This window comes from Scyliorhinus torazame, chromosome 13 (genome assembly GCF_047496885.1).
Source record: "Scyliorhinus torazame isolate Kashiwa2021f chromosome 13, sScyTor2.1, whole genome shotgun sequence".
NCBI classification, from domain to species: domain Eukaryota; kingdom Metazoa; phylum Chordata; class Chondrichthyes; order Carcharhiniformes; family Scyliorhinidae; genus Scyliorhinus; species Scyliorhinus torazame.
In genome coordinates this window covers 211,675,464-211,692,166 of record NC_092719.1, presented here as the reverse complement: position 1 = coordinate 211,692,166, position 16,703 = coordinate 211,675,464, and the positions used below count along the sequence as shown (strand labels likewise).

Genomic DNA, 16,703 nt, shown 5'->3' with positions numbered 1-16,703 from the left:
TAAGAGCGAAAGTAACAGGGTAGTTATTATGGGAGACTTTAACTTTCCAAATATTGACTGGAAAAGATATAGTTCGAGTACATTAGATGGGTCGTTTTTTGTACAGTGTGTGCAGGAGGGTTTCCTGACACAATATGTTGACAGGCCAACAAGAGGCGAGGCCACGTTGGATTTGGTTTTGGGTAATGAACCAGGCCAGGTGTTGGATTTGGAGGTAGGAGAGCACTTTGGGGACAGTGACCACAATTCGGTGACGTTTACGTTAGTGATGGAAAAGGATAAGTATACACCGCAGGGCAAGAGTTATAGCTGGGGGGAAGGGCAATTATGATGCCATTAGACGTGACTTGGGGGGGATAGGTTGGAGAAGTAGGCTGCAAGTGTTGGGCACACTGGATAAGTGGAGCTTGTTCAAGGATCAGCTACTGCGTGTTCTTGATAAGCACGTAACGGTCAGGTAGGGAGGAAGGCGTAGAGCGAGGGAACCGTGGTTTACCAAAGAAGTGGAATCTCTTGTTAAGAGGAAGAAGGAGGCCTATGTGAAGATGAGGTGTGAAGTTTCAGTTAGGGCGATGGATAGTTACAAGGTAGCGAGGAAGGATCTAAAGCGAGAGCTAAGACGAGCAAGGAGGGGACATGAGAAGTATTTGGCAGGTAGGATCAAGGAAAACCCAAAAGCTTTCTATAGGTATGTCAGGAATAAGCGAATGACTAGGGTAAGAGTAGGACCAGTCAAGGACAGGGATGGGAAGTTGTGTGTGGAGTCTGAAGAGATAGGCGAGATACTAAATGAATATTTTTCGTCAGTATTCACTCAGGAAAAAGATAATGTTGTGGAGGAGAATGCTGAGACCCAGGCTATTAGAATGGGTGGCATTGAGGTACGTAGGGAAGAGGTGTTGGCAATTCTGGACAGGCTGAAAATAGATAAGTCCCCAGGGCCTAATGGGATTTATCCTAGGATTCTCTGGGAGGCCAGGGAAGAGATTGCTGGACCTTTGGCTTTGATTTTTATGTCATCATTGGCTACAGGAATAGTGCCAGAGGACTGGAGGATAGCAAATGTGGTCCCTTTGTTCAAAAAGGGGAGCAGAGACAACCCCGGCAACTATAGACCGGTGAGCCTCACGTCTGTAGTGGGTAAAGTCTTGGAGGGGATTATAAGAGACAAGATTTATAATCATCTAGATAGGAATAATATGATCAGGGATAGTCAGCATGGCTTTGTGAAGAGTAGGTCATGCCTCACAAACCTTATCGAGTTCTTTGAGAAGGTGACTGAACAGGTAGACGAGGGTAGAGCAGTTGATGTGGTGTATATAAGGTCCCTCACGGTAGGCTATTGCAGAAAATACAGAGGCTGGGGATTGAGGGTGATTTAGAGATGTGGATCAGAAATTGGCTAGCTGAAAGAAGACAGAGGGTGGTGGTTGATGGGAAATGTTCAGAATGGAGTTCAGTTACAAGTGGCATACTACAAGGATCTGTTCTGGGGCCGTTGCTGTTTGTCATTTTAATCAATGACCTAGAGGAAGGCGCAGAAGGGTGGGTGAGTAAATTTGCAGACGACATTAAAGTCGGTGGTGTTGTCGACAGTGTGGAAGGATGTAGCAGGTTACAGAGGGACATAAATAAGCTGCAGAGCTGGGCTGAGAGGTGGCAAATGGAGTTTAATGTAGAGAAGTGTGAGGTGATTCACTTTGGAAGGAATAACAGGAATGCGGAATATTTGGCTAATGGTAAAGTTCTTGGAAGTGTGGATGAGCAGAGGGATCTAGGTGTCCATGTACATAGATCCCTGAAAGTTGCCACCCAGGTTGATAGGGTTATGAAGAAGGCCTATGGAGTGTTGGCCTTTATTGGTAGAGGGATTGAGTTCCGGAGTCAGGAGGTCATGTTGCAGCTGTACAAAACTTTGGTACGGCTGCATTTGGAGTATTGCGTACAGTTCTGGTCACCGCATTATAGGAAGGAAGTGGAGGCTTTGGAGCGGGTGCAGAGGAGATTTACCAGGATATTGCCTGGTATGGAGGGAAAATCTTATGAGGAAAGGCTGATGGACTTGAGGTTGTTTTCAATGGAGAGAAGAAGGTTAAGAGGAGACTTAATAGAGGCATACAAAATGATCAGGGGGTTAGATAGGGTGGACAGTGAGAGCCTTCTCCCGTGGATGGAAATGGCTGGCACGAGGGGACATAGCTTTAAACTGAGGGGTAATAGATATAGGACAGAGGTCAGAGGTAGGTTCTTTACGCAAAGAGTGTTGAGGCCGTGGAATGCCCTACCTGCAACAGTAGTGAACTCGCCAACATTGAGGGCATTTAAAAGTTTATTGGATAAGCATATGGATGATAATGGCATAGTGTAGGTTAGATGGCTTTCGTTTCGGTGCAACATCGTGGGCCGAAGGGCCTGTACTGCGCTGTATCGTTCTATGTTCTATGTACGCTTAACATCGATCCTTCGTAACATCATCGTAGGTGTTCCGACACCAGATGGGACTGCAATGGTTCAAGGTGGTGACTCACCAATGTTTTTTAAGGGAAATTAGCAACAAATGCTGGCCTTGCATTCATATCCCATGATTTTTTTAAAATCCCAAGGCACTTCACAGGAATCAAAGACAAGTGAGTCACGTTGGGAGATATGTTGTCAGGTGACCAAAGACATGGCTAATGAGATAGGTTTTAAGAAAAGCCTTGAAGGACGAAACATAGGTCGAGAGCAGAAAGATTTAAGAGGAGGAAATTCAAGAGCTTTGAGCCTTGGCAACTGAATGAACAGTTACCAAAGGGTGAGCGAACAAAATTGGAGGCTCAGAAGGGGGCCGTTTCTATGGTTGCTAAGAAACGGGATCAAGTGTAATGTCCATAACTAGATCTAGTTGATCCACTTGGGCATCAGGAAAATTATAAAAGTCTTTTGGATTTTCCCAAACTCACTCTGACCATCGATCTGCACAGAAATATTGGATCGTGCTAACACCAGTCGACAATGGGACAGAGAAGGGCAGGAGTGGCCGGAAGAATTTTACTGTGGGGCACAGTTGCAATAAGAAGTTCAGTGGGACTCGACACAATGGCCATTTCAGTCATTGCAACTACACTCATCCATTGTGGGACTGGCTACAGCAATTCTTCAGTAATGGCTCCCCTCATCATCCCCAAACCTCACTAACTTTAATAGAATATATAGTTTGGGCTACTCATACATTTACTGGAGGGGCTTCCTTTTTCCCCCAAACGGGTCCATCGTTAAAGCTCTAAACACTGCTGCCTTGAAGAAATGCTTCCAAGCCTGCTTAAATAAGAGAATTCACACATATTGGCATATACTTCTGCAAGGTATAATTCTGATTCTGTACCCTGATGGATGTCGCACTCAGATAGTCGGGTTTGTTAGGACAAACGCTATACCATGAACAACTGGCCTGATGGCTAAGAGGTTAAAAGCACCATCTGATACTGTACTGAACCATAGAAGCCACGAGGATCCTTAGCTTGCTTGCAGTTAGCTGATTACATCCTGAAGCAGGAAAGAGGCATCACAAACCATCCAAGGAGCTGAAAACAAGAGTCGGGGCCCTTGTAACTCCTATTGCAGAATTTCCCCACTGCGTGAAGATATCAGGAAGGCATCGAGAGAGGCAGAGAGCTTTATGGCGGGAATTCCAGAGCGGGGGCATCCAAAGGCACACTTGCCAATGGTGGAGCAATGAAGAGCGAGGATAAGCAAGAGGCCAAAATTGTACAATGGTATCATCAAAATAATTCACAGATCCTTGTGAATACAGGAATAAAGTTTCTGAAATAAAACAATCTCACAAATAGAAATAATAGTATTTTTAAATGGGGCTGGTTTAGCACACTGGCTAAATTTTTAAATCGCTGGCTTTTAAAGCAGACCAAGGCAGGCCAGCAGCACGGTTTAATTCCCGTACCAGCCTCCCCGAACAGGCGCCGGAGTGTGGCGACTAGGGGCTTTTCACAGTAACTTCATTGAAGCCTACTTGTGACAATAAGCAATTTTCCTTTTCAAATGGAACAATTTTGGTGAGTGATGCGAGTACAGTGGAGTACAGTGCTTCCACTTTGGAATTAAGCTTACTATTCCCTAACCAAGTATGGTGCAGGTTGGATGCAGGGCAAAGCTCTCTTTTACTTTGCCCCAACAAATTGGCTCGAACCCCACCGCACCCAATCAGCAACGAGAAACTGGGTTGGCATTTGGGGCCCTCACTGCCAGCAGAAGCAAGAGATTCAACACAGGGACAGTGTGTGCTAACAACAGGATAGCTGCGTTCTGATTTCACAAAAAAAAGATCTTTCCCCCTTATAAATTATACCCATGCACGTCAATGATTTGCTAGTCCCCCTTTTGACTCCGGTACTCACATCAGTAATTTTACACAGTGCTCTCACAGCGGGTCCACGATAATTGTCTTCTTTCCCCGTCATATCTTTTGTCAAGCTGAAGGGGAAAGAGAAATAAAACTAAAAATTGGAAGCAAAAAACTTGGCTAATGATGCAAATTAATCCTTTTATTTCATCTATAACGAGCACATTTCAAGATAATATATGGCCAATTAAACTGCCATGCCACATTTACCTCCATTCTGAGATTTATTTTTGCACCATCTTGAAATCAAGGGGATAAAAAAGAAACTTTCATTTGTTTTGCCCTTCCCAGGATCTCAGGACATCCTACAGCATTCTCAAATCAATGTTGCAGTCATTATTGTAATGCTGCATCGTCACAGCCAATTTGAGCACAGAAATCTACCACAAGCAGCAAAGTTGCTTCAGGGATAAGTATTTGCCATGAGGGAAACTCCCCTGCTCTTAGGAAATAGTGCCATAAGATCTTTTATGCCCACCTGAGAGAGCAGACAAGGCCTCCATTAATTCCTCAACCGAAAGACGGCATCTCCGACAGCACAGTCCCTTCGTACTGCACTGGCGAATTAATCAACATTATGTGCTTAATGGGCAACAAACCCCTGATACAGAAGCGAGAGTGCGGCCCATCACGCCTCCTACTCTGGCTCACTGTTTCCCAGAGGCCTCAAAAATGACACAACTCCCTAATTTTCAGATTTCCTTTCCTACAATCGGATTCTACTTCACCAGATGGCCAAAGCGCCTTCTTACAGACCCTACCAAAGGCAGTCTCCAACTGAAGGGTGTTCAAGAACCGTCTTTATACGAAACAAAAAAGACATAAAGAGGATTGTTATTGTGGAAAGAGTATGTTCTGTGATGGAGAATTAATGTTTTTAACAGCTTTTGCCTGTGAAGATTGTCTTGTCTGCAGTTGGTATTATAGCACTTTTGCTTTGATTTATTTCTCCAAGCCACAATAGAACAGAAATTACAAGACATTGGAACAAAATTACCCTACACGTAAAACCTTTATTGCAGAGTCGACAGACTTGATATTCCTCCCATGCTTGTACTTTATTGAGTGAAATTCTACTTGTTAAAGCTGTTGCTTCAATAGCTTTTACAGGATGCAGTATAAAATGGTGCTCCAATATGGCACAGCAGCAGGAGCCTTTTATCTGACTCTTTGGCCAAGTATCCAAACAAAACTTTGGCAAAGAGTCATCCAGCCTCAAAACGTGAGTTCCCTTCTCTCTCCACAGATGCTGCCAGACCTGCTGAGATTATCCAGTATTTTCTCTTTTGTTTCAGATTCCAGCATCCGCAGTAATTTGCTTTTCTCCAAACAATGCTTTGTTGGACTGGGAGCTGCCTTAGGTCAGTGAGGAGAGGGGGGTGATGGGGAACAGGACAATAACATGGCAAAGTTGACAAAGGCTGGTTTAGCACAGGGCTAACTAGCTGGCTTTGAAAGCAGACCATGGCAGGCCAGCAGTGCGGGTTCAATTCCCGTACCAGCCTCCCCGAACAGGCGCCAGAATGTGGCAACTAAGGGCTTTTCACAGTAACTTCATTTGAAGCCGACTTGCGACAATAAACGATTTTCATTTTTCATTTCACAAGGGAGCGATCCCATGTCCACGTCACTCATCTGAGAGCGCCAAACCAAGAGTAATGCTGACACAGTCTCTACAGACTGGACACTCCCACTCTTCGAGCATGAGAGGTAGGTGCAGTTTGTTTTGGGGAAGTACTGGGTAAAGGGGAAAGCTGGGGGGACGGGTAAAAGACTGGAGTTGAAGTGTTTTACCGCCTGCTAATAACACTAACCTGCTGGTAACGATGATGACATCCTCAGCAATGGTAGCCATCTCTTTGATCGTCAGGTAGCACATCCTGCGTAGTGTGGGCTGATCGAGATAAGGAGGAAAAATGGGTTATTGACATTGAGTCAACAATTTTCAACAGTAATTATTTGACAACTTGTGCATGAAAATTATTCGGCTGTTCCTGTGTTTTCATTGAACTCATTTGGAAAATATGATCAAGGAAAATGTTCATTTATTTAGCCTCTGTCTGGAAGGAATTCATGTACAATGAATTACTTTACAATGCAGTGACTAGATGGGCCAAAACAGCAGTAATTAATTTGCACATCGCAAGATCCCCTATAAGTTCAACAACGAGTCAAGGTTGTTGGCTGAAACACAGTCCTGGATACCACATTGTCACACCAATAATCTTGAGTAGAACAGCTTCCAGCCTCTCTTTACACTCAAATCTGAACTGAACCCTGCAGAGGCGGAGTACTATAATGGTGGTTGCAGCAAGATCTTCAGCGGGGTTCCTCTCAAGGTCATTTACTGTGTGGCTCTTCACCAGCGACAGCCTTTGCTGGTTGAGCCTAGGTCACAACACTGAGGAACCCCTTCTGCAATTCCCAGGGACTGAGGTGATTGATCTCCAACAACCACAACCATCTTCCTTTGTGCTGCATATGACTCCAACCAGCGGAGAGTTTTCCTCGATTCACATTGACTCCAATTTTGCTAGGGATCCTTCATGACATACCTGGTCAAATATTACCATGTTAAGGGCATTCACTCTTCACCTCACCTCTTGAGTTCAGCTCCTTTGTCCATATTTGGACCAAGTCTGTAATGAGGCCAGGAGCCAAGTGGCCCTGGCAGAACCCAAACCAAACATCAATGAGCAGATTATTACTAAGTGCCACTTGATAGCACTGTTGACAACAGCTACTATCAGTTCATGATGATCAAGAGTAGACTGATGGCTGGGTTGGATTTGCCCAGCTTTTTGTAGATAGGACATAACTGGGCAATTTTCCACATTGTTGTGTAGACCTCAGTGCTGCTGACACTTCATAGAGATTAAGTTCTTCCAATAGTCTACAACAGGGCCAGACATGAGGTGTGGACAACCCCCCAGTGGACAGTTTTGCAAACAATAGATCCATCGGCCTTGCTCCTGCGCTGTAACAATTCAGTGAATCTCTGATGCCACCTTTTCCTCCAAAGTGTGTTCCACTTACCACATGTCTCGTCTCAAATTATTGAAGGTGTAAGAGAAAGGAAGGAAATTTACTAATCAATGGCTGATCCGAGAGTTGCCTTTTCTTCCCCTCCACCCTGCCAAAGCCATCCCTATTGCACTGTAGGTGCACACAAACCACAAGGATTGCAGTGGTTCAAGGTGGCAGCTCACCAACACTGGAGGGTAATTCGGCATGCCCAATAAACGTTAGCCTAGCCAATGATGCTCACATCCCAAAAACTGGAAAAGGAAAAGTTACCAAATACACAAAAAATGAAATAATCATAACCGTGACAAGGAATTAAACAGTTTCTTTTAATTATAATGCTACAGAATTTTTTTTTTTTTTTTAAATTAAAAAATAGGATCTTTTGTGATGAAATTCTCTAACCCACAGCTTGGCTGGAGCACCACTATGTTTGATCCTCACACCTCTGATCTGCTTTACAAGAAGAAAACAAAAGGCAAATTTTCTGTGGCATCACTACAATCGCACAACTTCTTCTCATGGTATGCAATCACATTAAACAAGAGGACGACACTGGATTTAATCACAAGGCCTTATCAATAGCTGAAGCTCAATTTGTGAACTGCAGGTATTGTCACTGTGATCTCGGTGAAGTGTAAACATGAGTATTTGGAAGTTTTATACCATGTTCACTTCGATTGAGAAACAGCACAAGGGACTGCTGGATTTTGCCTTCCCCTTGCACTATGCCTGGTCAGGGCATTTTGAACTGTATAACATTAGGGTCACATCCTGGCGGCTGCAACTTGGTTCATTGGTGGGGGGGGGGATCAACTTGAGGTGATGAGTTGAGAGGATCGCACACAAAATGCGATACGTTCAAGCATTTTGTTTAAGAGCAATTATTGTTTACTGGAGCGCATTGGTGCCGACACGATAGTTACAAAGCAGGTACAAGCTTTGCCATGCTAGTTATTATTAACTTACGTCATTTGATTGGAAGAGTTTGGTCATGGCAAAGAATGCCTCTGTAGCCTCGATGGAGCCCAAATGTTCTCCCTATATAACAAATAAAAAAACTCCAGGTTACTTTTCCCCATTAACAGAGCAGACAACAATAAGACTATTCAGGAAAGATACAAGACTTACACATTCCTGGGTCAAAGTGGACTCTTTCAACTGCTTCACTCCATCTGAATTTTCTGGAAACGACTATCAACAGCAAGGCACACTGTGAGAAACCGTCTCTCCCTCCACTCACCTCAGGCCCAACAGCACACACTTCCAGAGACTCCATTGTCTGACCCCTTGAATAAACCCCATTAAAGGGAGCTAATAGGCTCTGGTAGAACTGCCCTGTTTGCAGGGAGTTTGCGCCTTCTGTAACTAAAAGATTTTCTGTGCAAGTGTTGTGTCTTCTGCACCAAATCCCAGCTGCTCTCAGTCGCTCATCTTTATAACTTTTACTTGTGTTAACTATCATTTCAATAGCAACCCGACTCACATGTTCACTTTTCAGATAAGTAATACAAACTTGTTACCCAGAAAGTACTTTCTCTCTGGATTTAAAGAGACCATCACAAAAAGAAAATACAAGCTTTTTACAAATCGCAGGGGGCGGGATTCTGTGATCCTGAGGCTAAGTGTTGACGCCGTCGTAAACGGCGTCACGTTTCTCGATGGCGTCAACATGGCTTTAGGAGCAGCAATTCTGGCCCCTACAGGGGACCAGCACGGGCCGCTCCAGCTGCCGATCCCGGCCTCAGGTGGGCACCACGGGGTCCGCGCATGCGCAGTGGGACCAGCGCGCGCCTGCACAGTGGGACCGGCGCCAACGCGCGCCTGCACAGTGGCTCCTTTCTCTGCGCCGGCCCCGACACAACATGGCACAGGACTACAGGGACCGGCGTGGAACAAAAGAGGTCCCAGCCCAAGAGGCCAGACCGCCGATCAGTAGGCCCCAATCACGGGCCAGGCCACAGCGGAGCCCCCGTCCCGGGGTCGGAGCCCCCGTCCCGGGGTCGGAGCCCCCGTCCCGGGGTCGGAGCCCCCGTCCCGGGGTCGGAGCCCCCGTCCCGGGGTCGGAGCCCCCGTCCCGGGGTCGGAGCCCCCGTCCCGGGGTCGGAGCCCCCGTCCCGGGGTCGGAGCCCCCGTCCCGGGGTCGGAGCCCCCGTCCCGGGGTCGGAGCCCCCGTCCCGGGGTCGGAGCCCCCGTCCCGGGGTCAGAGCCCCCGTCCCGGGGTCAGAGCCCCCGTCCCGGGGTCAGAGCCCCCGTCCCGGGGTCAGAGCCCCCGTCCCGGGGTCAGAGCCCCCGTCCCGGGGTCAGAGCCCCCGTCCCGGGGTCAGAGCCCCCGTCCCGGGGTCAGAGCCCCCGTCCCGGGGTCAGAGCCCCCGTCCCGGGGTCAGAGCCCCCGTCCCGGGGTCAGAGCCCCCGTCCCGGGGTCAGAGCCCCCGTCCCGGGGTCAGAGCCCCCGTCCCGGGGTCAGAGCCCCCGTCCCGGGGTCAGAGCCCCCGTCCCGGGGTCAGAGCCCCCGTCCCGGGGTCAGAGCCCCCTCCCCCCCCCAAACCAGGCCACCCCTGGATGCATCCACGCCGAGGTCCCGCTGGGTAAGAGCAGGTGTGAATGGTGCTGGCGGGACTCAGCTATTTTTGCGTGGCCACTCTGGCCCGTCCCGGGCCGACAATCGCTGGGGGGGGGGGGGGGGGGGGGGGGGGGGGCCGTAGAGCAGCCCCCGACCAGCGCCGCGCCGACCACACTGGCGCCAAATCGCCACTCTCTGGAGAATCAGCGGACCGGCGTCAAGGCAGCATGGCGCGATTCGCGCCCGGCCCAGCGATTCTCCGGGCCGGCCCCGGGGTGAGAGAATCCCTCCCAGGGTTCGTCATAACTCACCCGGGTTAACAGCAGAAAACCCACCCAGTGTGTCACCATAATACCACAGACTGCAATGGAAACAAGATATTCTGGATAAAAAGGAACGGTAGCATATAGCTGCAAACCCCACCCTTTTACGAATCTTATTCCCTAACTTCTGCAGCTCAAAATATATCTACTCATGGTGAAGCAGCACCATCTATTGGCTACAAGACAGTAATACATCAAAAACAAATTAAAAGAGGTAAGATTAAAAGAGCATATTTTCTCCACCATACAAGGCTACGTGCAACAGGGTCTTGTACACTTGTGGTTAATATATCCAGTCACCGTAATCATGAGGGACAGCAGTCAATAAATCAAATGGAACACTGAATTATCTCAGTTAAATCTGTGGAGTACAAGGCTGGGTGGCCTGTTTCTGTGCTGTAAATACTTTGCTATACCAGTTGGTGATAAAACAGCTGGGTCAATCACGATCTTAGTCATGATGCCAGGTTTAGGTCATCAGATGCAGGGAAGTAGTAAAGACTCTGGAGGCAGCACAGAGGGGAACTATGAGACTGACCTATTTTATAAGGAACATCAAACTCAGGAGTAGGTCATTCACCCCTTTAAGCCTGCTTCGTCATTCGATAAGATCATGGCTGTGTACTAAACTCCAATTTCCTGTCTGCGTTCCCCCCTCATCCCTAAACATCGACTCCCTTGTCTATCAAAAATCTATCTGACTTAGCCTCAAATAAATTCAATGACTCAGCATCCACCATCCATTGACTCCATCTACACCTCCCGCTGCCTTGGGAAAGCGGGCAACATAATCAAAGACCCCTCCCAGCCGGCTTACTCACTCTTCCAACTTCTTCCATCGGGCAGGAGATACAGAACACGCATGAACAGACTCAAAAACAGCTGCTTCCCTACTGTTACGACTCCTAATCGACCCTCTTATGGACTGACCTGATTAACACTACACCCCTGTATGTTTCACCCGATGTCAGTGCTTATGTCGTAACATTGTGTAGCTTATGTTGCCCTATTATGTATTTTCTTTTATTTCCTTTAATTTTCATGTACTTAATGATCTGTTGAGCTGCTCGCAGAAAAATACTTTTCACTGTACCTCGGTACACGTGACAATAAACAAATCCAATCTCTGGGGAAGAGAATCCACAGACTAATGACCTTCTGAGAAAAGAATTCCCCTCATCTCGGTCTTATTCTTATACCGTGTCCCCGAGTTCTTGTCTCCCCCACAAGTGGAAACATTCTCCAGGTATCCACCCTATCAAATCCCCTCAGGATCTTGTATGTTTCAATAAGATCACCTCTCATTCTTCAACTCCAATAGGTACAGGCCCAAGCTGCTCAACCTTTCCTCATTAGATAAGCCCTTCTCCCAAGAATGAGTTGAGTGAACCTTCTCTGAACTGCTTCCAATGCAATTATATTCTTTTTCAAATAAGCAGACCAAAATTGTACACGGTGCTCCAGATGTGACCTCACCAGGCCTTGTACAGCTGCAATAAAGCTTCCCTACATCCAACTTGCAATAAAAACCAACATTCCATTTGTCTTCCTAATCTGTACCTGCATACCAACGTTTTGTCATGTATCTGCCAAAATCATCAGATCCCTCTGTACCACTGATTTCTTTCTGCACCATAAATTCTATGATTCTATAATATACTGCTTTTCTATTTTACCTGCCAAAATGGACAAGTTCAAATTTTTTCCACGCTATATTCATTTGCCTAATTTTGCCCACTCACTTAACTTCTCTATATCCCTTTGTAGACTCTCTCCAGGATAATTTCCTGGAACAGTATGTAATGGAACCTACAAGGGAACAAGCGGTCCTAGATCTGGTCCTGTGTAATGAGGCAGGATTGATTAATGATCTCATAGTTCAGGATCCTCTTGGCAGGAGCGACCACAATATGGTGGAATTTAAAATACAGTTGGAGGATGACAAGGTAAAATCAAACACTAGTGTTTTGTGCTTAAACAAAGGCAATTACAATGGGATGAGAGAAGAACTAGCTAAGGTAGACTGGGAGCAAAGACTTCATGGTGAAGCAGTTGAGGAACAGTGGAGAACCTTCCGAGCGATCTTTCACAGTGTTCAGGAAAGGTTCATACCGACAAAAAAGAAAGACGGTAGAAAGGGGAAAAATCGACCGTGGATATCTAAGGAGGTGAGGGAGAGTATCAAATTGAAGGAAAAAACATACAAAGTGGCAAAAATTAGTGGGAGACTAGAGGACTGGGAAGTCTTTAGGGGACAACAGAAAGCTACTAAAAAAGCTATAAAGAAGAGTAAGGTAGACTATGAAAGTAAACTTGCTCAGAACATGAAAGCAGATAGTAAAAGCTTCTACAAATATATAAGACAAAAAAGAGTGGCTAAGGTAAATATTGGTCCTTTGGAAGATGAGAAGGGAGATTTAATAATAGGAGTCGGGGAAATGGCTGAGGAGCTGAACAGGTTTTTTGGGTTAGTCTTCACAGTGGAAGACACAAATAACATGCCAGTGACTGATGGAAATAAAGATATAAGCGAGGACCTTGAGATGATTGTAATCACTAAGGAGGCAGTATTGGGCAAGCTAATGGGGCTAAAGTCTCCTGGCCCTGATGGGTTGCATCCCAGAGTGTTAAAAGAGATGGCTAGGGAAATTGTAAACGCACTAGTGATAATTTATCAAAATTCACTAGACTCTGGGGTGGTCCCAGAGGATTGGAAAGTAGCAAACGTGACACCACTGTTTAAAAAAGGAGGTCGGCAGAAAGCGGGTAATTATAGGCCGGTAAGCTTAACTTCAGTTGTAGGGAAAATGCTGGAATCTATCATTAAGGAGGAAATAGCAGGGCACCTGGAGGGAAATTGTCCCATTGGGCAGACGCAGCATGGATTCATAAAGGGTAGGTCGTGTCTGACTAATTTAGTAGAATTTTTTGAGGACGTTACCAGTGCAGTAGATAATGGGGAGCCAATGGATGTGGTATATCTGGATTTCCAGAAAGCTTTTGACAAGGTGCCACACAAAAGGTTGCTGCATAAACTAAAGATGCATGGCATTGAGGGTAAAGTGGTAGCATGGGTAGAAGATTGGTTAACTAACAGAAAGCAGAGAGTGGGGATAAATGAGTGTTTCTCTGGTTGGCAACCTGTAACTAGTGGGGTCCCTCAAGGATCAGTGTTGGGCCCGCAGTTGTTCACAATTTACATAGATGATTTGGAGTTGGGGACCAAGTGCAATGTGGCAAAGTTTGCAGACGACACTAAGGTGAGTGGTAAAGTAAAAAGTGCAGAGGATACCGGAAGTCTGCAGAACGATTTGGATAGGTTAGGTGAATGGGCTAGGGTCTGGCAGATGGAATTCAATGTTGCCAAGTGTGAGGCTATCCATTTTGGGAGGAATAACAGCAGAATGGATTATTATTTAAACGGTAAGATGTTAAAACATGCTGCTGTGCAGAGGGACCTGGGTGTGCTGGTGCACGAGTCGCAAAAAGTTGGTGTGCAGGTGCAACAGGTGATTAAGAAGGCTAATCGATTTTTGTCTTTCATTGCTAGAGGGATGGAGTTCAAGACTAGGGAGGTTATGCTGCAATTGTATAAGGTGCTGGTGAGGCCGCATCTGGAGTATTGTGTTCAGTTTTGGTCTCCTTACCTGAGAAAGGACATATTGGCACTGGAGGGAGTGCAGAGGAGATTCACTAGGTTGATCCCAGAGTTGAGGGGATTAGATTATGACGAGAAGTTGAGTAGATTGGGACTGTACTCATTGGAGTTTAGAAGGATGCGGGGGGATCTTATTGAAACATATAATATTATGAAGGGAATAGATAGGATAGATGCGGGCAGGTTGTTTCCACTGGTCGGGGAAAGCAGAACTAGGGGGCATAGCCTCAAAATAAGGGGAAGTAGATTTAGGACCGAGTTTAGGAGGAACTTCTTCACCCAAAGGGTTGTGAATCTCTGGAATTCCTTGCCCAGTGAAGCAGTTGAGGCTCCTTCTTTAAACGTTTTTAAGAAAAAGATAGATACCTTTCTAAAGAATAAAGGGATTCAGGGATATGGTGTACGGGCCGGAGAGTGGAGCTGAATCCACAAAGATCAGCCATGATTTCATTGAATGGCAGAGCAGGCTCGAGGGGCCAGATGGCCTACTCCTGTTCCTAGTTCTTATGTTATCTCTGCGTCCTCTTGATAACTTGCTTCTCTAGCCATCTTGGGGTTATCGGTAAATTTAGCTACCATTAAATTTGCTCCCTTCATCCAAATTGATATAGATTGTAAATAATGGAGGTCCCAGCACTGATCCCTGCAGCACTCCACTTGTCACAGCTTGCCAACCTGAAAAGACCTATTTTTCCCTACTCTCAGCCTCCTCTTAGCTAACCAGTCTTCTATCCATGCTAATATGTTGCCTCGTGCACCATGAGCTCTTGTCATTGATGTGGAAGCTTATCAAATACCTCATGGAAATCCAAGTACCCTACATCTAGTGGTTCTCCTTTATCTACCCCTCTTTTGTTAATTCCTTAAAAACCTCTAACAGGCTAGGTAAACATGATTTTCCAAGATAAGAAATAAATAAATAAATAATCCTTATTACTGTCACAATAATAAGGGCTGGTTTAGCACAGGGCTAAATAGCTGGCTTTTAAAGCAGACCAAAGCAGGCCAGCAGCATGGTTCAATTCCCGTACCAGCCTCCCTGAACAGGCGCCGGAGTGTGGCGACTAGGGGCTTTTCACAGTAACTTCATTTGAAGCCTACTTGTGACAATAAGCGATTTTCATTATCATTTCACAAGTAGGCTTACATTAACACTGCAATGAAGTTACTGTGAAAAGTCTCTAGTCGCCACATTCCGACGCCCGTTTGGTTACACGGAGGGAGAATTCAGGATTCTCAGCTGGTACGGGAATTGAACTCATGCTGCTGGCCTAGTTCTGCATCGCAAACTAGCTGTCTAGTCCACTGAGCTAAACCAGCCATAAATGGCATAGAAAAGGTACACCTGGTACATGGCTTCAAGTTAAACTGCAACTGTTGGACAACACAGCAGAAGATCAACTTGAGGAAACACACATTTCAGACATCCTCCATAGAGCCTTCAAAACATGGGATTTGGTGGTGGAAACACAAGCCCTGTCATTTAAGTAACTGAGATGCTGCAATGGTCAGACAGTGAAGGGGGTAAAAATAATTACATCCCTGTGGCATAATTTCAACAGCAAATGAGACTAATTTCAAATAACTTCTGTGGTGGTGTTGGTTAAGGAATAAATGTTGACCAGGCACTGAAATGCCTTGCTCTACATCAAATAGTGTCCTTTACATCCAACCGAGCAGGCAAATGGAGTGTCTTGATTTAGCACCTTATTCAAACTAAGGACAAACCTGACCATGCAGCTCTCCCTCATTACTGTGCTGAAGCATCAAGACTATATTGTGTGAAGTTCCTAGAGTAGGGTTCAAGCTCACAACATTCTATCTGTAGTTACTCTGCCAATAACTCGATCAGCGAATATTTACACCACTTAAAATTGTGCATGAAGTACGACTTTCATCATAAGATGGGACACATCTAAGTTCATCGATTAATCTGCAGCCCAAGGAACACTAAAATGTCCAATTATGGAAATAATGGAACTACTGGAGTTTTCAATTATCTACTAAACTGTAATATTCTGCTGTGCGGTCAGCCCTGTGTTTGTTGTTAATCAATGGTTACTTAGTGATTTTTGTCACTTTTGAACATCTTGTCTGCAAGAATAGTGAAACATTACTGGAGTAAAGTTTAAATCATCGGAACTGAAAGTCTATTCAGTCCCTCGAACCTATTCCACTATTCAATGAGATATTTGCTGATCTGTATCTCAATTCCACCCACCTGCTTTGGCTTTATATGCTTGTCAAATCAATCAATCTCAGATTTAACATTATTAATTGGGCTAGCATCGACTGCTTTTTTGTGGGACAGTGTTCCATATGTCGACCACCTTTGGAGTTAAGAAGTATTTCTTAACTTTGCCCCTGAATGATCTGAATCTGATTTGGTAAGATTATGTCCCCTTGTCCTAGATAACCCATCAGAGAGTTTTGTTTCATTAACCTATCAACTTCATTCAAAATCCTAATAACCTCAATCAAATCACACCTTCACCTTTTATATGTCAAGGAATACAAACCTAGCTTATGTGCCCAGGAATCACTGAAATGAACAGCATAGATGTATTTAAGCTAGATAAACCCAGGAGAGAGAGAAGGAAGAAGGTTATTGTAATACGCGGTAGCACGGTAGGACAGTGGGTAGCACTGTTGCTTCACAGCTTGTTATTGAAAATATGGAAAGATGTGTCATTTGAAACATGGAGGTCTGGCAATATCTGGTCTGAGAGAAACATG

General features: G+C 45.6%; 1 protein-coding gene across 2 annotated transcripts in view; it reads right to left on the bottom strand.

Annotated features, from left to right (window-relative positions):
• Positions 1–16,703, bottom strand: part of LOC140388595 (coatomer subunit gamma-1) — a 95,670-nt gene that overhangs the window by 57,188 nt on the left and 21,779 nt on the right. For both annotated transcript variants that reach the window (XM_072473026.1, XM_072473025.1), the window contains exons 4-6: positions 8,393–8,464; positions 6,214–6,293; positions 4,395–4,470 (exon numbers count right to left, since the gene is read on the bottom strand). In XM_072473026.1, the coding sequence (XP_072329127.1) occupies positions 4,395–4,470; positions 6,214–6,293; positions 8,393–8,464 (228 nt within the window). The remainder of the gene's footprint in view (positions 1–4,394; positions 4,471–6,213; positions 6,294–8,392; positions 8,465–16,703) is intronic.